Below are 21,035 nucleotides of genomic sequence, written 5' to 3' on the forward strand. Positions count from 1 at the left end.
TCCATGGAGTCTTCCTTCAGGAACTGCAGAGAGGTTTGGAGATGGAGCTTAGTAGTGGATCATTTGCACAAGGCCCTGGGTTGAGTCTCCAGAACCAAAGGAAGTTATAGAAAATTGGCCACTTTTAGTCTCCTTGGCGTGTAGACTCCATGCTGGCTCTGCCTAAAGTCTGCAGCCGAGCCACAAGTAGACCATGCCATACCTCATGTTCTGGGTGGGACATTGTGTTGTGTTGTTACCAAGTCACTCATGGAGTTGATGCCCCCTGTGTATCACCCTAGCTGGTAGCCACCACCTTCCTCTCCAAGTAGCTGCTTCAGAAACATCTATCGGGGCTGGAGAGATGGCTCAGTGGTTAAGAGCATTGCCTGCTCTTCCAAAGGTTCTGAGTTCAATTCCCAGCAGCCACTTGGTGGCTCACAACCATCTGTAACAAGGTCTGGTGCCCTCTTCTGGCCTGCAGACATACACACAGACAGAATATTGTATACATAATAAATAAATAATTGATTTAAAAAAAAAGAAACATCTATCATGGGATTAAGGCATTTCCACCTTTACCATCTGCCCAGTGGCCCTCTGCTGAATTTTGCCAGACTCAAATGGCATTCTCTACTCTGAGAGCTGTTTTCTGGTGTTGCCATCTGCTAATGTCCTTTGGGTCTATGTCAGGGCCAAAAGTAGAGCTTCCCAAGGCTCACCCCTCTGGACCATGCAGACCCTTTGAAGTTCAGAAGAGATTTCCTCATGAAGCACCCCTGGGGCAGCACCTCTCTCCGCTTGTTGTTAGGGAGCAACTCAGGAACTGTTTGTTCTCAGACATAAGCATAGATTAGCTCTGTCTACCGAGTATCCTCCATTGAATTACTTGCAGTCCGGTAGTACGATGGAGGTCCCCACCCTTGAGAGGTGGCCAGTCGTGCTGTCCCTGACTGCAGTAAGATTGCTTGATATTGTTTCTGGTTCCAGAATGAGGTGGCACCAAGCCATCCTCTTAAAGGTTTGCCTCACCCTGGGGAGATTATGGACTCCCAGACGGCTCCTGTTTGGGCCTGGGTATGGATGTCAAACCCCAGTGGCCAGGAAGTTTGAGGTGGACCGGCAGCACCACACTGGCAAAGGGTTTTAGCCAGAGGGACCAGAACCTGACTGTGCCAAGCTTAAGGTCGTAGTCACAGGTAGACCGCTAATTTAACTCCTGAGAGTCTTGATGTCCCCAGCAGAGTGTCAGTCTAATCTCTGTCTGTCTGTGTGTAGGCAGCCAGGGCCTGATACCCTTAGGCAGAGACTACCTGTGACATAATGTTTAATTGGGTCTTGGCTTCTAGTCAGTCTTTCATATGTGACAACCCCTACTAGGGCAGGCAAGGTAAAACATCCTTTGCTGTAGGCTGTTGGCATCTCCTTGTATCTGATTCTGGAGTCTGGGAGGGAACAGTCAGCATTTGTCCACAGTGAGCCAGGGTCTTGAGAGAGATGCAGCCCACCCACTTATCCTCCCTCCTTCCCTCCCTTTCTCCTTACCTTCTTTTTCTCTTGCAGAAGACCTGGATTCTATTCCCAGTACCCACATACGGTTCACAACTGTTCATAACTCCAGTTGCAGAGGCTACAACAGGCACATATAATGCACATGCATGCAGGCTAAACATTCATAGCTGGGTAGTGGTGGCACATGCCTTTAATCTCAGTACTTGAGAGACAGAGGCAGGTAAATCTTTTTGAGTTTAAGACCAGTGAGTTTCAGGACAGCCAGGGCTATACAAAGAAACCTTGTCTTAAAAAAAAAAATTAAACATAAAGTAAAATTCCCCCCTCTCAAAAGTAGTTTTTCATTTATTTCTATGTTTGCTTGCATGCATGTGTGTATACTACATGTATGACTGGTACCCTTGAAGGCCAGAAGAGGGCATCAGTCTGAAACTGGAGTTGCAGATGGTTGTGAGTCACTGTGTGAGTGCTGGGGACCAAATACAGTCCCTCTAGAAGAACAGCCAGTGCTATTAACCCCTGAGCCATCTCTCCAGTCCCAAGGGAGATTCATTATTTCTGAGAGCTTCTGAATGGACGGACATCCCTTAACGTCCCTACAGCAGAGCTGGCTCCCACCTGTGAAGACTGTTCCATCACAAGGAGAATCCCAAGTCCCTTCCTATCCTTGTTTAGTCCTCAAGCCTAGGACACTTTACTCACGGGACCCTCAGGTATGAGGTGCTCCGAGACATCACAGGCTTCTTCCAGGTGTCTGACTGTGACCCTCTGGATGGTACAGAGAGCACTGCCTTGCCTGCTGCGTAGCTGTTGGCAGCTGTTGGGTTTGGGTGTTCCCTCATAATCCATCCTGTTGTGTTTGTGTGTTTAAAAGCCTGAGTGACAAGAGACCCTGGCACTAGATAGGCTGAGAACCTGGCTGGAATCGGGCCAGCCTCATTTCCTGACATTTGTTCCTTCTGTCGGCCTTTTCTGCCTCTGTCCCTTGGAAGCGTGCCTGGGCTGTGCCCTGAGGTGTGGGTACTATCTACAAAGCCAGGAACATACAGCAGGGCCCCTATGTGCTCCCACGGCTACTTGGTGGTTACTTAAAGATGGTTGACGTCTGGCATAGTGACCAGAGCACTGTAAGAGTTAGACAGCACGTTGTTGCTGTCACACACAGCTATGACCCTGAGCTCACCTAGTGCCGCCAGCAGCATTTGGGATGGTATTCTCACCCACACAACAAAGACAGAAGCTGGATGTGGCTGGAAGAATGGCTGGGCAGGCAGGCCTTGGGGGTAGATTCTGAGGCAGATTCTTTTTTGTTTTGTTTTTGAGGGTCTCTCTGTTATAGCTCTGGCTGTCCAGGAACTTGCTATATAGACCAGGCTGGACTTAGACTTCCAGATATTTGTCTGCCTCTGCCTTCCTAGTGCTGGGATTAAAGATGTGTGTGTGCACCGTACCCCCTGGCTCTGTTGTGTGCCGTGCCCCCGGCTCTGTTGTGCACCGTGCACCCCGGCTCTGTTGTGCACCGTGCCCCCGGCTCTGTTGTGCACTGTGCCCCCTGGCTCTGAGGCTGACTGACTAGTGAAGTTCCTTAAACATGAGGGCAGTTCCTGGGATGAAGAATGGCAATGAGCTTGTTCTTTCGGGACTGGGAATGGGTGGGGACTGCTAGGATTCTGCAGCCTGTGGGATGAGCAGGTGCTATGTGGGGGCTTCCTTGGGCCCCTAGTGGGTCTCAGTTTCTGCTGTGGGTATTTAGTTACCATGATCTTAGCAGTGTGTGCAGGCCTCTTTTAGAATCCCAAGCTCACTCTTCACTGTCTCCAAAGCACTAGCCAAAGGCCCTCTGCCTTTGGCAAGTTGCCATGCCTTGTGAGGGTTTCTCCAGCTACCTACTGTCTTTGTTTACTGGGCATAGGCATCCACAGGAAACACTGCCTGTCTGGCTTAGAGTCCCCAATCTGTGCTGTGTGGCTCCTGCTGGCCACAAATCCCTGAGGCTCTGCCTGGCTGTTCTCTGTACTGTCTGAGGCTAAAGGCAAGTGCTAGAGACAGCAGCCACATTGGCCACAGTTCATCTCTGGAATGCCAGGCTCTACTGTATCCCATGGGCCCGTATTGTCCTGCCCCTGTTTCTATCCTTGGTCAGCATGAGTGTCTCAGATATTCCGAGGTAGATGTTTGGAGGTGGGAGTGAGGAATCCCACAGACCCCACAGTGTGGAGTATGGAGGGCTGGGGCGGAACGGGCACATGCAGCTGACTCTTCCTTGCTTTGGGCTCTATGGTATCCGCAGCCCTGACTGGCCCTGGCCTTCCCAGCACAGGTGCAGAGGCTCACACTCAGTGGCACCTGTTCTCAGTGTGTCTTTGCCCTTGGGATGTGGGGGAAACAAACATCCACTGTCTGAAGCCCCAGAGAGGAAGTTGCTGCAGGGCACTGCTGTGGCCAGCCCAGCTAGCTCCTCCCTGATAGAGTCTGATAATGGCCTTATGCTATTGAACCTTTGGAGGCAGGGTTGCCTCTTGTAGACCTGTCCTGGCCTTAGCACGTGGACCCAGAGCCCACCTTGTAGCACGATTAATAAAAACCCCGAGACAGATATTGGGGTTCAGCCTCAAAGTCAGAAAAGCAAAACAGCCAGCCACTGACTCTTACCTCTACCTTTGCCAGGGTTTGCTGTCTTCCTATAATTTGTTAATTTCATCATTGGTGAATGATACTGCAATCTCTGCTGGGTATTCCTGCTAATTGTTGAAGCCACCTCCTGGCTTGTAGGTACTGCGGGTTGTTTTTGAGGCCCCTAGAAAGGTAACTGACTGGTTCCAACTGGCCCTTCAGAGGGAAGCACTGTGGTCTGTCCCAGGCCACGTCTCAGAGGCGTCTGCAGGGTCCTCTGGCCTCACAGATGCCCTTCAGCTTCACCCTCACTTTTGCAGCTTGGTGTAAAGGGGAATTCCTGTCATCTAGTTTTAAGACTTCGTTGTTCTGTAAGAGTTCTTTGGACTTTTAATGAAATATCTCAGAACTGTTCAAGGTACCTGCAGACTCCTCTGTTAGCTCCAGGGGCTTCCCCATCTTGTGTGAAACAACTGGACTGCTTAGGAGACTTTGACCTTAATACACCAGTCTGGCACCCTCTCCCCCGCCTTCTGCACAGGAAGCAGCCTTGCCTACTGGTCCTGTTCTCCAGCCTTTTCTGCTGGGTCACAGTCTGGCTTCTGAGGGTGCCTGGGAGGTGTCTCATACTCCCCACCCCTTAGGTCTCTGGAGTTTTCAAGTCGGCACCAGACTAGACTTGTGGCTTTCTCTGTGAAAGAATAGAGCTCACTTTCTGCACCTGCTCCAGCCAGTGTCTGCTTAGACAGGAAGCCCCACCCTGGTGTGCAACACCACCACCCCTTCTGCCTTCGCTGTGGGAGGGATCCTTGCAATTCCGGAAGTGGGTTCTTCTGCCCCAGCCAGCATCCTGGGTATCTACTTCTGCAGGGGGCACACATGGCCTCTGCTGACTGACACCGTGACCTTGTGACTCATCTCCTCTGGAAAGCTGCAGCACAACTGAGCCGGTTTGGGTGTCGTTTTTTCTTGGCTGTTTGTCTGTCTTTGAAGAACATGCACCCGGCTGTACCCTAGGACCAGCTCAATCCCTCCAGAGAGTGGCTCCCTATCCCAGGCCCCTGAACATAGGGGTCCTTCCAAATACCTCCTTATTCTTGGAAGGGCAGCAGGCCTCCCAGGCACCTAGGATGGGGACCCAGCCCAAGCACTACACATTACCTGGACCTTGGTGAAGGCTTCCACGAGGACTGATCCACCCCCTCCTATCTAAATTTCATGGTGAGAAACCTATCACGGAAGCACCTTGACTGCCTGCTTCTGTGCCCCTTCCAGGCCGCAAGGTTTCAGCCTTACTTCTGCTGGGCCGTTGTATGGTGGGGTGTTTCCCCCAAGGATTCTGGAGAAGAACCCTGTTCTTTGGTATACTTGAGGCCCCCTGGCTAGAGGTCACAGACCTCACTTTGGCTTTACCTCTCCTCCTCCCCCAAGCCCAGGTAACTTCTAGGCAGCGTGCCTGGGACCGCGGTGTAAGCCGTGGTATATCTGCTGGTTCTACTGCCCTAGGGTCCCTATCATCTTCTTAGGCCCTAATTGGGGGGACAGTAGCTTAAGTTCTGTAGGCGGCTCTGCTCTGGGAGAGGCCCATGCTGTGATTGTCTTGCAAAGAATGTCCCCTGGGTGGGAGGTGTAACATTTGGGTGGAAGGTCACACACTTTTCCCACACAGATTGGCTCCGGTGTGTTCCACTTAGTGCTGGATGTCAGAGCGGACCACAACTGGTACCTGAGATAAGCCAGGGCGCTGAGTAACTTCTGCAGGTGTCTGACCGCAAAGGCAGTGTGGAGGCACCTGTGATGTGTGCCATGGTCTTTCCTCTGGGGAGGGGTATCTCTAATGCTCCCTAATGAAACACTGACCAAGGCCACCCAGAGGGCAGCCCTCCCAGGCTCCTTCTGAGCTTGAGCATAGCTGCTTATCAGCTCACATTTGAGCCTGTGGTCACTGCTGGGTCATTTAACCCATTCCTGGCATGGGCCATGGGGTGGAACTGATCCCTTCCAGCCTTTCCAGCAACATATATCTGTGTTCTAAGGAAGCAGTGTAGTCTGAAGGCAAAGAGCCTAAGGGTCAGAGCACCGTGGAGGCCAGACTGGATCTTGGCAATCCACACAGCCGGCTGCAGCTGTGTGTGAGGTCACCTCATAGCAGCCCACGGCAGCACAGTGTCCCCTCTATTCTCGTGGGACGCCCTTGCCCCTTCACAGAGGCAGCAGGCTTACCTTTCCGCTCAGGGCCAAGGGCACACGGTGTTCATGACTCCATACATTTTGGGTCCGTGGGGAACTTGCTATTATGGAGCTGGTAGGAGGACTAGACCCTGCCTGAGCCCAGGGATCCCAACAGGGCCTTTTGTGTTGATCACAGGTTTCAGAGCCCCCAGCTTCCATAAGACCCAAAGCAGACGACACTTCCTCACAGTCCCCTGCGTCTTCTGAGAAGGACAAGCAGTCCACTTGGCTGCGAACCTTGGCTGGTTCCTCCAATAAGGTGCTATGTGGGAACCTGTCTGGGGTCTTTGGGGAGGGTGCCAGGCCCTTCTTGGAGCCAACTCGGGCTCATCCTGGTCTCAGGACTCCAGTGGCCTGTTTTCCTGTAGTCACTTACATAGAGGATTCTCTTGACAGAGCCTTGGCTGCACCCACCCTCGCCAGCGCCTTTCTGCTTTCCGGCCCTGGTCCCCTGCAGTGTCAGCGAGTGAGAAAGAGACCTCCCCACACCTCCCAGCCCTGATTCGAGACAGGTGAGTGAGGGGTGCATAGGAGGGCCAGACTATGGTTAGCAGACTGCAGTGGTGTTGGTGTCTTTAGTCCTAGGATGGACTCTCCAGAACTTTGAAGTCTTGGGGGAAGTTCTGAGCTCACAGACCTGTCTATTTAAAAGCTAGGTTTCCAGCAGGGCATGGTGATCCACACCTTCAGTCCCAGCACTCAGGAGGCAGAGGCAAGTGAATCTCTGAGTTTGAGGTCAGCCTGATATAGACAGCAAATTCTAAGCCAAATAGCTTCCCATGGGCATGAAGGTCCAATTGTGTGCCGGCCTACCCCAGCCTCTGGGGGAGATTTGTGTTCTCATTGGAACCTTGACCTTGTGATTTCGATTGGCTGAGTGAGCAGGGCTCATCCCACAGCTCATAGGGACCTGTGAGGCAGATGTACCCCGGCTAAGCATCTACACCTCTTACAGCTTTTACTCCTACAAGAGCTTTGAGACAGCTGTGGCCCCCAACGTGGCCCTAGCACCACCAACCCAGCAAAAGGTTGTGAACAGTCCGCCATGCACCACCGTGGCCTCCCGGGCACCAGAACCTCTTACCACTTGTATCCAGCCACGGAAGCGGAAGCTGACCATGGAAACACCAGGAGCCCCAGATGTGCTGACATCTGTGGCTGCCCCAGAGGAAGACAAGGATTCTGAGGCTGAGGTGGAAGTTGAAAGCAGAGAGGAATGTAAGTATGGATTGGATCCTGCTCCTTTGGGCATCAGTACAGGGGATGGGGGAGGGTGGGACACATGGTATGACTGGAGTGCCTAATGCTGTGTCTTCTCTGTCTGTCCTCAGTCACCTCCTCCTTGTCCTCGCTGTCCTCTCCGTCCTTTACCTCGTCCAGCTCTGCCAAGGACCTCAGCTCCCCGGGCATGCTTGCTCCACCTGTGGTTGCCCCTGATGCTACCACCCATGCTGACGCCCCAAGTGGGCTGGAGGCAGAGTTGGAGCATCTGCGGCAAGCCCTGGAGGGCGGCCTGGATACCAAGGAAGCCAAAGAGAAGTTCCTCCATGAGGTGGTCAAGATGCGGGTGAAGCAAGAGGAGAAGCTGACAGCAGCCCTGCAGGCTAAGCGCAGCCTGCACCAGGTGAGGAGGGCAGCAGGCAGGGCCATAAGATACAGGTGACGGCACTTTGATGTGCAGAGTCCTTCTGTGCTTCCAGAAAGGCTCCCATAGTGGTCTCAGCTGCAGCTTTCCCTGTGTGGGGGTCTCACTGAAAGAATCGACATGTTAGTTGGTAAAGGCCAGTGTTGATGGTTGAGGGAAGAGCGGCTGCACTAGTGATGCCTCTCTCTCTGCCAGGAGTTGGTGTATTCTCCAGCAAGACATGGGCTTTGCATATAGAGTGCAGGGATGTCTCCAAAAGGGACTTAGCCGCAGGCCTCTGGAAGTGCACACTGGGAAGGTGCACATGTGCTTGCACAATTACACACTGCTGGCCGGGCCCCCCGTTCCTCCAGCTGTAGCCATTCCTCTTCTTCTTTCCATGCTGTTTGTTTTTCCGGCACGAGTAAGGGAGGCCCAGTTCTCAGGCAGCTTGGGGAGTAAAGAACTCAGCCGTTGGTCTTCGCCAGGGCTCAGCATAAGGTTTTGCTGCAGGCTCAACCTCTGCTGAATTCACACCCCAGCCTGAGTCTGGCAGCTCTGGGGGCAGCCTCGCATGCGTGGGCTTTAACACAACACAACCCTGTCAATCCTCAGGGCTGCAAGATTTCAGATGTTCTGCTCAGAGTGAGTCTTAGTCATTGCCTCCTCCTCTCTGCCCGTTCTGGGTGGAGGTGTGATTTCCCACATGATTATTCATGGGGGACGGTGTCATACTGCCTTCTAACAAGGGGGACAGGCATGGGAAGTACCAGAAGTAAGTGGCTCCATCTGGCTGGGGGCAACTTGAGGCCTCGGGTGCACAGTGTCTGAGACTGTCTCCCTGGTGGTTTCCTCCCCTACCCGTGAGGCATGGCATGTGCATTTGGGGGGAGGAGGAGGTGTGAGAAGGTTCTGCAGCAACCTTGATATAAGCAACCAACAGCTCGTAACAGACTCTCTGCTGGGCTCTGGGGGAAGGACGCTAGCAGTCAGGTTGGGAGACTGTGGGTGCAGGGTGGGTACAGAGGTGCTGGCTGGAAATTCTTAAACCTGTCTGCTGCATGTCCTCCCAGGAACTAGAATTCTTGCGTGTGGCCAAGAAGGAGAAACTGCGGGAAGCCACAGAGGCCAAGCGCAGTTTGAGGAAAGAGATCGAGCGGCTCAGAGCTGAAAACGAGAAGAAGATGAAAGAGGCCAATGAGTCTCGGGTGCGCCTGAAGCGAGAGCTGGAGCAGGCACGGCTGGTCCGGGTGTGTGACAAGGGCTGTGAGGCCGGCCGCCTGCGTGCCAAGTACTCAGCCCAGGTACTAGGGTGGGTTGGCTGGTAGACTGGCGCATGCACAGTGGACAGCTGCTGTCACAGATCCAGCATGCTCGACTGCCCATCTCAGGCTGATCTGTGAAGTGATGAGGAGTTGTGTCTGGAGGTCCCGAGGTGCATCCATAGCCACAGGTGGAAGTCCAGGTGTTCCAGCTCCCTACCAGGACCACTGTGGCCCCAGAACATAGGCTTCCCTTCCTGCTGCTGGCTTGGGCAGCAAGCTCTAAGCTAGGATGAGGAGATAGACCTTGATAACTGCTCAGAGCTTAAGGCTCCATCCCAGGGAGGCAGGGAAAATCTTCTACATCTGTAGTACTGTTTGGTTCCATCTTGGGTACTTCAGAAGTACAGGATGGAAGTGGAGTCAGCCTCTGCTCTGGGTGGACATCTGGGCCCTCCTGGGAGCCATTCAGGTAGAATGGGGACAGACATGGCACTACGGGCTAACTAGGAACTTTAAAGGGGGGTGGGGCCTTGAGTGGGAGTGCTGGTGTCGGGCATTACTGACCATGCATCGTCCCTTTCAGATTGAGGACTTGCAAGCTAAGCTGCAGCATGCAGAGGCGGACCGAGAGCAGCTTCGAGCTGACCTGCTGAGGGAACGTGAGGCCCGTGAGCACCTGGAGAAGGTGGTGAAGGAGCTTCAGGAGCAGCTGTGGCCTCGGCCACAGCCTGAGAATGTGGGTGGCGAAGGCAATGCCGAGCTGGATCCCTAGCCTGGGCAGTGCCTGCCACTGCCACATGGACCTCCATCTGTGCGCAGAGGGCGGCGGGTACGTGCTCTGCAGGCCCAGCCCCTGCCTCTGCAGCCACACAGCACAACGTCTCTACTGTGCCTATTACCAAGCGAGTGTTTGTAACCACATACTTTTGGAATCCACTGCAAAATTTTCTACTGGCCAAGTTCAAGTGAGCAAGCCATGTCCCCCAGCTGCAGCCAGAGTTGAGACTAGCTCTGTGGATTGCAGCTGGTCCTCTGCTTGCTGGAACATGCTAACATTTACACTTTGTTATAAGCTATTTAAACCAGTAAGGAGACTTGATACTCAGAAAATCAACATGTTTTTTAATGACTAACTGTAAAAGGCCCCTACACGTGACGCCATCTGGACACCCACTCTGGTGGGGGTGGCACCCACCCACCACCGTCCTGGGAAGCCATCATCGCTCATCTGTGCCCGCGGCTGCAAGAGGACAGCAAGGGTTTTCTTCAGAGTCTATTTTTTCAGCAACAAGGACCCCAGTCTTCCTGCTGCTGCCAGGAAGAGCAGGGAGAGCGCCGCGTGCGAGATGAGCCCCAACACTGCCCGCCTTACCGCCGCTGCCCCGCCCACCAACATCACCACTAACCCTGCCCTGCAGGCTCCGGGGGCCTGAGCCACAGTCTGTTGAGGCCTCCGGATGCCCCCGCCCACCTACACCGTGAGGGGCTAACCTGTGTTAGGCAGTGGCCATGGTCCAGTGTCATGTTGTGTTGTTCCCCATACACACCACCGCCCACCCACAACCCACACGCTGCTTGACCACAGCAACCCCTCTTCAGTGCAGCAGACATCACTCCTCATCTTGGGACTGAGGCTGCAGCATTGGAACAAAAACAGCATTATATCACTTCTCTCCCCCCCCCCTTTTGTTGTTCATTTAAACATGTATCTAGAACTGCACTTTGTCAGACCCTCCCTTCTCTTTTTACTCCCAGTTAACTGAGGTTTTTACCGATTTCTAGAGCAGTTCAAACCCTAAGTGCTCGAGTGCTTAGAAATCCCCTCTGGTGCTTGGTTGAACAAGGGAATCACAAGAAATGAAAATGCAGAGACTGAACTTGGGGGTCGTTCTGTGCCTTCCAGCATCTTGTACAGCAAACCCTGACTTGTCTTTTTACCCCCAAAATATCGTCTTCAGTAGCGATTGAATCTGCCACTGTCAAAATACGTTACTTGCATTTATTCCAAATAATCTCGTTTACTCTTGACTGTTTATGCAAATTGTATAAGGTTTCTTATGCCCAAGCTTGAAAAATGATTCCCCAGTAGACAAGAGGCCACCACCCATCCTCCAATTGTGTTTATTTCCATGAGAAGATCACACAGAAGCCCTCCGCTCCAGTCCTGACAGGGCAGCCATGACCTGAGGGAAGGTGGAGGTGGCTTGTGCAGGTACAAAAGACCTCAAGGACTGTTGCCTGCATCTGGAGACTGCTAAGCCCTGACCTTCGGTGCCAAGGTCGTCTGCAGGGTTTTGCCCTTGGTTTACTGAGGGGGTCTGGGCTGCTGCCGGGTCCCCCCTTCTGAAGTGCAATGCAAAAGGGACATCATGTATACACAGCGTTTATTTGGATTTTTTCTTTGGCTTTTTTTCCTCTCAGTTATGAAACTTGTATGCATGGATTTCACATCTCCATAGCTAGACCCATCCATGGGCATTATGACCTTGTCTCCTAAAGGGTCAGTTTTGTTACGCAACACGAAGAATGCTGTTTTCAGCCTTGTTTTTCTAGAGTTGTGCTTTTCAGTCATTTCTTCAAGGAAAACTAAATGATTTAGTTGAAGCAAAGCTTTAAGTGTGTTGGTGTGCTTCTGTGTGGCTGTCCCTGTTGTAGGAGATCACAGTGATTTGGGCCCCTTTGAGCCTTTGGTTCCAGGGGCACTTGCATTTCCCAGCAGAGCCTCTCCTTGCCACAGCTCTGTCACCATCTGGTTCCTGGCCTCCCTGGTCCAGCACTGGCCCCGTTATGGGAAGGAAGTGCGCTGTATGCAGCAGAGACTCTTCTCACGTGCCAGAGTGACTCCGGTTTGGGAAGGGCTTGTCATCTCAAGAGCTGATCCTCCTGGGTCCCTCCTCCCCCTGCTTCCAGTGAGACTCTTGGAGGCTGATGTGGGCCCTGTGAGACCTGGAGACTGGGTCATCCGGCTGCTTGGGTATTTTTTGCTGCTGCCATGGAAGGCAGCCCTGCTCTCTGCAGGACCTGCTGTGGACTGAGGGCGACCAGGCACTGCATGCCTGGCTCTCTACTAGGAAGGCTGCAAATTTCTTTTCAGAGAAAGGGAGGAGAGGTTTCCATCATGTTGGCTGTCGACTCTCCCTGTGTGTTAAACCCTTTATCAGTTTACTCATCATTTCCATCCTGAAAGATTTTTAACGAAGGGAAAAACCAACAGCAATAACTCACTGGTGAGCAGCTAACTCCTACCCATGACACCCTGCTTTTCATACAGAACTAGCCAATGTTAACTCACATGTAAATACTTTCCCATTTCACACTGCTGTATTATACGTGTAAACTTTTCTTATCTGCTGGTTGTCTTGCTTTCTGGGTTGTTTTTAACTGAGGACAAAGTGCTCATCTGCCAGAGGGGACAGAAGCGTCTTGTGGCATTTCCCATGTGGTGTCCTCCGTGGCACCCATTAACCCCAATTCCTATGCAGAGTATCCTCTGTGGTCCCTCCCCACATGCCCACCCTGGGGCTGGGGAGGGGGGCTCTTGCGTTAAAGTCAGGATTCTCAAATGACATTTTCATCAATTAAAGAAAAATAAACCCACCTCTCCCTTCATAACTGCCCAAGCCCTTGCACCCTCCAGTCCTGCGCTGCTGCTAATGACAATATGATGGCTTACTCTGCTACTCGAGAACTATTTTTATGTAATTAATGTATGCTTTCTTGTTTATAAATGCCTGATTTTCAAAAGGAAAAAAGAAAAAGCTTGGCATATTTATCTATTTCTCTGTGTACCTGTTAGTCCTTTTGCCCTCCCCCAAACAGATGACATTGTACAATAAAGGACTTTGAGAGTACTGTGGGTGCTGGCAACCCCCATACATGCAGTCAGGTCCTCAGGAAATAGGGGAGGGCATCTCTACAGGTTAGACCTGGGGCTGTGGTCGATGCTTCCAGGAACTCTGGACTGAGAACCTTGACCAGGTTTGGACAGGACTCACAGTGGGCAGTGCTGGGCAGATGGACCGGGCATGACCCTTCCTAGCAGGGCTTCCACAAAGATACACTGGCTCAGCACTCCCTGGGGCCAAATAAGAGTACAGCTCCCCAGGGGCATTATCCCCCCCCCCCAAGGTCTGCAGCCTTCATCACAGGAGCCTGTGCCTCCGTGGTCGGGGGAGGGGTCCCCTCCATCTGACTTGGTCTCCTGTCCTGCTTCAGGTTCTCCTGGGAACTGCAGAAGCGTGCTTAGCCTGGAAAAGGCCACCATCCTAGCTGGACTTCTTATCCACCAGACCCAGGGGTTCAGAAGAATATAGTTGGACCCTGGTGTGGTGGCTCCCATCTAATTACAGCACTGGAGAGGCCAAATGGAGTTGAATTACCAGAGGTTCAAGACCAGACAGGTCTACATACTTCCAACTTCCAGAACAGCCTGGTCTGTCTGCCTTTTGAACTTTGTCTGGGGGGGGGGGGGAGTTAGCTCATCTGTCACTGAGGCCCTGGCAGCTTAGGCATGAACCGGAGGGAGGGGAGTTGTGCTATAGCCCCGGGTGACCAAGGACCCACTCAGCCTGGGGTCTGACTTGTGTTCTTACCAGTCACTATGGATGGCTGTTTGGAGCCATCTTTATATCCGGCGGAAGCATGAGAGAAGGAATACAGCCAGAGGGAGGCCTGGTTGTGAACAGCCTTGGCACCAGGAGGCAGGGGAAAGGAAGGCTCCAAACCCGATCTCCTGCCTCCAGGGTTGCCCTAGACTTCATCTCTAGGTATGAACTTAAGAGGATTATAGGTACTCATGGCCCAGAATCCAAAAGGAACCAGGACCCCTGGAAGGGTTGAGGGAGGGAGGCCTGGGTGGAAAACCACCATCCCAGGTTTGGCTGAGGTCTCCTATATCAGCCAAGGCCTCTGTGGACATGGCTGCCCCTTCAGACTCAGCTGCAACTCTTGATCGCCCTTCTTGGCTGGTACCTGTTTCCAACTTTCCCAAAACCAGGGGAATCCCTGAGTAGAACTGGCAACTCCCAGGTGGCCCTAGTTCCTATCTGTGTTCTGTGCCTTGCTCACCCTCATTTCAATTGTACCTCTTTGTCTCCTGACTCCTTCCTGTCGCCCTAGAATTTAGGAGGCCAGCCCCAGGCCAAGCAATCATGCTGTTATCTGGAAAGACCGATCCCAGGCTTCTTCCATGGAAAACCTAAGCCAATGTCCTGTTACCATGAAAGTCAGTCCGGTGAGCCATTCACCGTGCCCATTCCCACGGTGGTGAGAGCCTGTACCTTCTAGATGCCCCCACTCCTATCTCCTCCCTCTGGCCATCCAGCCCAGAATGTGGCCTACGTCTGCCACCCCTATCTATCCCTGCCTGGTACCTGCTCTGAAGCCCCTCTGACCATTTTGGGGTAACAGACTTCTCCCTGGCCAGGATGAGATAGAACCAGGCCCCACCATGCAGGCCTGAGTTGGAGGAGGACTCTGCCTGCTCGGCAAGAATTTTGGTTCTGTTTTTGGTGGCCTGGGTGTTGGAATCCCTGGAGTCCAGTCCATACAAGAAGTAGACTCCAAAACAAAGGGTAGATTTGGGCATGGAAGCCCTCCCCACAGACACCCAACATGTGGTCAGAACTCACTCCACCCCAGCCAGGCAACCCTGGGGAGGGAGTGAGGATGGGGATTTTTGAGATCTGGATGCCTGTCCACCCCTACCACCCCATGTTCTTGGTTGGTGACGCATACAGCCATCTGCAATCAGGCCTGTGCCAGGTTGGTAGGAGTCTTGGCGTCAGGGGCACTAAGCCCTGGGACAGGTGGCCCACTGCAGGTGGGCACAGGCAGGAGGACTTGGCTAGCCTCACTTGTCTTCACGGCATCCTGTGCTGAGCCAGGTGTCCAGCCAGTCTGGGATGGGCCTTCCTCTGCCTGAGATGGACCTGGCAGCCCTCCCTGGCAGGAAGCTGGGCCCAGGCTCTGGTCCACATTGATTTTTATACACAGAGACCTATTTGGGAAGCTGGGGAGAACTCAAGGTGGGGACCCTTTCTAAAGTCTTGAGCAAGGACCTACCTGAAGGTGCCCCCTCAGCCCTCCCTGCAGCTATTTGGTGGCAGCTCTCAAATGTCAGGGGCCGTGTGTTCAACTCCATAGCTAAAAAGGGAGCTGCCTTGCTTAGCCAGACCCAGGCCACTAGCCCAGCCTGACTTAGGCAAGCCAGGTTTCTCATCCATGGCTAGCTGACCGTCTGTCCCAAACACTCAAGTTTTACCCTCTTTCTTTTCTAGTCTCCAATTCTGACTCCCTCCTCATCTTGGCTCCTCCTGGGTGTGGACCCTGACCCAGCAGCTGCTCCTCACAAGGGACCATTCCACACTGGTGGCACTCGGCCTGCCTGTTGAACTGGGAGGGAGCTAGTTGTCCCAGGCTTTTGAGAAACCAGAGGAAGTGGTGGCTGCCCCTGGAACGGGGAAACAAGGGGTATCTTCACCCCAGTCCTGTCCCGTGCAGCTGCTACTGCCAAACTGAGACGGGCCAGGAACACGGCTGTGGGGACATCCAAACCTACATAGCTTGTCTGTGGTAGGATGCAGAGGTTTCTTGATCTTGGACACCTGTCTGTGCTCTGGTATGTGTACATGTGTGCACTGTGTGCAGGGCAGTGGATTGGAGAAGGGATCAAGGACATCTGCAGATCCTGGGACAGTCTTTTGTGCCCACTCCCTACCCCTGGGGAGAGAACCGGAGCCAGATGGATTTGTCAGGCAGGGCAACAGGGCCTAGAACATCTGGGAAGGCCAGGCCACGAAATTCAGAGGGAGGACTTGTGTGCTGTACCCGCCACTGACTTTGGGAACATGGGGTTTCTGCTTGAGCCGTGGTTCATGGATCACTGCAGCAAGAACCTCACCCTGCCGTCTTTATGGGATGGACATGTGGTCCACATCACGATTTCCTATTTCTATGGAATAATGGCTCCAATAAAAGGCTCTGGTGGGCTGGGCAGTGGTGACGCACGCCTTTAATCCCAGCACTAGAGAAGCAGAGACAGGCGACTTTCGGAGTTTGAGGCCAGCCTGGTCTACAAAGAGTTCCAGGACAACCAGGGCTACACAGAGAAACCCTGTATGGGGTTGTGCGGAGCTCTGGTGGTTGTTGAAGAAGTTGCTCCATCAATTACTGGAAGCACCATCGTCCTTCCCCATAGGTTTGGTTCCCCTGCGGCCCAATTTACCGAAGCCCCAATGGTAGCCCGGCTATAACTAATAGTGCTTGGTGTCCTGAGCTGGACAGACAAGGGGTCGTCTTCCACCCAGGCATCAAGGACGGAAAGCCCCGTGGAGTTCGCCTCTCCAGTGCGGTGTTCACCTACAAAACAGGTTTCTGGCTTTGTGCAGCCGCCTCCAACACCGCCCTCCCCCCCAGGAGGGAACCATCGCGCCCTTCAACTTCCCACGTTCCCGCTCTCCTTGGGACCCGCGGGGACGGCCGTGGTCCGTACAGCCCGGCTAGGCTCCCGCTGGCCCAGGATGAACGGGCCCAGGAGGCGCCTGCTGCGGGGAAGCGCGATCGCGCGGGACTTCCTTCTGTCCGACCGCGGTCTCAGACTGCGGGATCATTTCTGGACTGTCCCCAAGTCCCGGCAGCTCCCGAAGCCTGGGGCCAGCAGCCCGGGCAGGGCAGGCACCGCCCACCAGCCGCGCGGCCTCCGCCCCGCCCCGCCCCGCCCCGCCTGCGGTTCCCTTCCCCCGCCCGCTTCGGATTCCGACGGGCTGGGCCTGGGGCTTCCGGCTGCAGTGAGGGAACCCGGCCCTGCGGGACCAGTCCGGCGCCGCCCGGCGCGCAACCCGACTTCCTGCAGCGTCGGGCCCCGGGGACCCCCGACCAGAGTCCAGGCCGGCAGTCGGACGTTCATGATCGGCCTCGGGCAGAGAGGGTCGCGCCCTTTCCGGAAAGTTCCCGCCAACCCTGCCGTGGGGTGCAGCCTATATGTTACCTAAGATGGTGTCTGGTCGCCTTAAGCGACTCGCTGCTGCGGTCCCGGGTCTCATCACTGCAGCCCCAGCGAGGCTCCTTCCCAAAGCCTCCCGTCAAAGCCAGTAGGATCCCACTGCTGGCGCCCATAGAGGTTTTGTTGCCTCCTTGCCGTCGGAATCCTCCCAGCACATGAACCGTGTATATAACACCCCACCCTGGGATCCTTGATGCCTTCCCACTTCTCAGAGGGAGCGTGTAGTGCTCTACCCAGCCTAGAGCCAGATCCCTGTCTCCGCTCTGGGTCTCTCCTTTCAAAACCACTGCCCTGTACTGTCCGGTCCCCGACCCAGAAGCGGAGAGCACTTGCTGAAAGTGGTCTTCGAGGTCCCAGGCCGGGGGCGCAGGGCTTCTTCTGCCAGCACCTGCTTCCACAGAAACTGATCCTCTACAGGTTCTCACAAAGAATTGTCTCGTGAAACTCTTGGAAGATCGAGTATGCCTCGAGTTGCTGAGGTCACTCGGAGGTGGCCCTGGATGTCTGGCCAGGAGTGGGGAACAACAACTGACTTAAGGCGTGATTCTTAAAGTTTATCCTTGGAGGGCCTCTGGCTGCTGACACGACGCCCCGAACTGGTCGAAATCCACCCCTAATGCCACCCCTAATGTCCACCCAGCACAAAGACACCTATAGCCTAGGATCCCCCTTCCAGTAGGAGTGGTATGGCGGCTCCATGCTTGGGCCCCTCACTGAGTTTAGGAGCCTGGAGTGGGTCTGTCCACCCGTGTCCCCTAGCTTGCCATTGTACTAAGTCACTCCACGAGGGAGGACCTCTCAGACTCAGGCTATCCTACTGGGGGTCCAGCGGCAAACCTGAGGCCTCCAGTCATCACTGTGTAAAGGACAAAGTTGGGGGAGTGGCACCATCGCTATTGTATGGGGATGGATACAGCGGGCAGCAGGGCCTGCGGCTAAGGGGCCTTACGACTGAGGTCTAACTCGGTTGGCCAAATCCTCCCAAAGCTGTGGTGGGCATGGGCAGACTTGGTGAGAGTCTTCATGTGTCTGGCGTGGCAACAGGGCAGCCTGTCTGCTCCTTAGAGAGACAGGCTTCATTTTATGTCAAGAGGGACCTGGGCAGGGTCACCCATACACTCTGCTGTTCCCCACTGCACTGCCTGGTTCCTGAGTCCCTCAGTCCCTTCCTCACCTTGCCTCCTTAGGACACTTGAACCTCCCCAAACTTCCCAGGGTCTCTTCCCTCTGACTCAGAGGCTGTTTGAGGCTGTCTTGCCCTGAGGAAATCTAAGCAGAAAGGAGCAGGCTTGCCAGCCGCCACTGCTGAAAATTATCTCCTGGGTCAAGGGTCTTGTTGGGATAGGCCTGGGGGCTACCATCACACTATCCAGGATCAAGGGCTCCCAATGAACTGGCAGGACTAGCCAGGCTGTGTAGGAACCGGTCTGGCAGGCTTGGCCTTGGAACCTCCAGGAAGCCTTAGCTGGGAGGGGCCCAAGTTGAGCACACAGCTGGCCTCACACCCGCCTGGCACTGGCACCAGGACCAGGCAACCTGCCCGGGCTGTAGACAGGGCTTGGGGAGGCCTCCTCACAGTGTCCTGAGTGACCAGTCTGGCCAGTGAAAGAGGCTGGGAGGAGCTATGGCCACCTGTGCCAAACAGGCCCAGGGAGAGGGCGGCACAGACCAGGCAGGCCAGCCTAGTTCCAGGCTATGTCCTGATCATGCTGTCCTCTGCTGACCCCAGATGTGTCCCAGGTGGCTTGGAGAGCCAGCTCTCTGAGGTGCCTCTGTATGCTTGGGCCTCGAGGGACAGGCAGTTCTCTGTCCCAAGTCTTCTCCTTCCTCTTTTTTCTCAGACCCTGTCTCCTTGCCCCCTTTCCTTCCTTGAATGTCTCCTTCCTCTCCTACTTCCCATCCCTGTCTCTGTGTCTCACACAAGCACACGCGTGACAGTGCCTGCCTTGATGCTCTCATTATCTGCCAAGTGAATGAGGAGCAGACCACAGTCTCCTCCCTTGAGGGTCAGGGGTTTGAAGGTATTACAGGGGAGAAAGACCTTGTCTGTGTTGGGGTAGGGAGGGTGGTTCATGCCCTCTAACTTGTCCTGCCCGCCCCCCACCAGTCCCCAAGTGAGGACAGCATGTTTGAAGAGTTCACAGGGAGGAACCCTGAGGATCTGTCCCACTCCCACAGGGTCTCCGGCCAGTCCAAAGATTTCTGACTGGATCCTCATCTTTGTCAGTCAGAGAGGGAGCTGACTCAGCACGATTCCTGCCAGGCAGTGCACAGGAGTGCACAGATCACAAAGCCACGGAGACCACCCGCCTGGTCCCTCCCACCCACAGAAGGGAGCCTACCCAGGCAGGACAGAAGCTGTGGCTGCTACAGGACATGGCATCAGGCCTCTGGATAGACCTGAGACCACCACATTCAGAGCTCGGGTATAGAGCCACCCTCTGGACGTGTGCTCCTGCTGGGCTGCCACCCCAGTCTGGGTATCAGAAGAAGGGATCCCACAGGGGTTAGTGACTGGCAGAGCCTGAGTCATGGGCGCTGCACCCTTAGCTACCCCGGGATAGTGAGGGACCCTCAGGATGGAATCCCCAGGCTTCAATACTGCCCAAGAAGTCAGCTTGACCATGTTGCTGCCCGTGAAGTCCTGGGGCCTGAATGACCTGTGGACTGGAGGTCAGTCTTTCACGTGGCAGGCACTAAAGTGTTGTAAGCTGGGTCGCCTGCGGTTCTTGCACTGGGCTGGGCTGGCTGCCCAGTCCCCTCAAGCAGATGTCCATCCCTAAGACCTAGCCCACTGAACTTGTTTTTATGTATGCTGATCTGTGTGGGTGCACATGTGTGCATGTGTGTGCATGTGCGTGCGTGCGTGTGCGTGTGTGTATGTGTGTAGGTCAGAGGACAATCCTGAGTGTCATTGCTAAGGTGCTGGCCCTCGGGCGCCATCCACCTTATTTGTTTATTTAGAGGCATGATCTCTCACTGGGCTGGAGTGTGCCAAGTAGGCAAGCCTAGCTGGGCAGGGAGTCCCAGGAATCCACCCACCTCCATCTCCCAGAGCTGGCTGGGATTACATGTGTGTACCACTACACACTGGCTTTTTTTTTTTTTTTTTTTTTTTTTTTTTTTTTTTTTTTTTTTTTTTTTTAGGGGGATGGCATTTCTATAGTTTTGACTTTTTTGAGACACAGTTTCTCTATGTAACCTTGGCTGTCCTGGAACTCGCTCTGTAGACCAGGCTGGTCAAACTCAGAGATCTGGCTGCCTTTGCCTCCCTGGTGCTGGGATTAAAGATGTGTGCCATAACGGCCCAGCGGGGGCTTTTTATTTTTTATGAGTTCTGGAGGTCAAACTCAGGTCCTCTCCATACTGAATTTGGTTTTTGCTATTCTCGTTTAGAGATAGGGTCTGTCTGTATAACCGGGGCTGTGCTTAAGTGCACGATGATCCTCCAAGGGCTGGGATTTCATACCACAGGCCAGGCTCTAGAGCTTGTCTTGGGTATTCAAATTTCATATGCTTGGACCACTCAGCAGGGGGTGGGAAGGGGTGGAGCGATAGACAAAAGCATCTGTTCCTGTTCCTGTCCTGTCCAGGACAGTGCCAGGGACCCCAGTTCTCAGGAGACCAGCCTTTGCTAGTGCAGATGCTCTTGGCCAGAAGAGGCAGTGTCATGGCCACCTCTGACGTCCAGATCCTCAGTTGTCCCATCGGGAAGCTAGACCAGGGCAGGCAGGGGTCTTGCTGACAACTGTGTAGGTGGGCAGAGCTGTTTCTGTTTGCAGAGGTGATGTGAGGGGAAGCAGTCCCG

At 54.1% G+C, this 21,035-nt stretch overlaps 1 protein-coding gene across 2 annotated transcripts in view; it reads left to right on the forward strand.

Annotated features, from left to right (window-relative positions):
- The window catches only part of Ski (SKI proto-oncogene), a 68,475-nt gene extending 55,405 nt beyond the window's left edge, over positions 1 to 13,070 (forward strand). Inside the window, exons 2-7 of one of the 2 annotated variants that reach the window (XM_057783817.1) lie at positions 6,473 to 6,595; positions 6,733 to 6,848; positions 7,292 to 7,554; positions 7,668 to 7,960; positions 9,034 to 9,264; positions 9,809 to 13,070. In XM_057783817.1, the coding sequence (XP_057639800.1) occupies positions 6,473 to 6,595; positions 6,733 to 6,848; positions 7,292 to 7,554; positions 7,668 to 7,960; positions 9,034 to 9,264; positions 9,809 to 9,997 (1,215 nt within the window). In that variant the 3' untranslated portion in view covers positions 9,998 to 13,070. The remainder of the gene's footprint in view (positions 1 to 6,472; positions 6,596 to 6,732; positions 6,849 to 7,291; positions 7,555 to 7,667; positions 7,961 to 9,033; positions 9,265 to 9,808) is intronic. The other variant, XM_057783818.1, reaches the window with a different exon arrangement.
- Positions 13,071 to 21,035: the final 7,965 nt, after the last annotated feature.

Source organism: Chionomys nivalis, chromosome 11 (assembly GCF_950005125.1).
Source record: "Chionomys nivalis chromosome 11, mChiNiv1.1, whole genome shotgun sequence".
NCBI classification, from domain to species: domain Eukaryota; kingdom Metazoa; phylum Chordata; class Mammalia; order Rodentia; family Cricetidae; genus Chionomys; species Chionomys nivalis.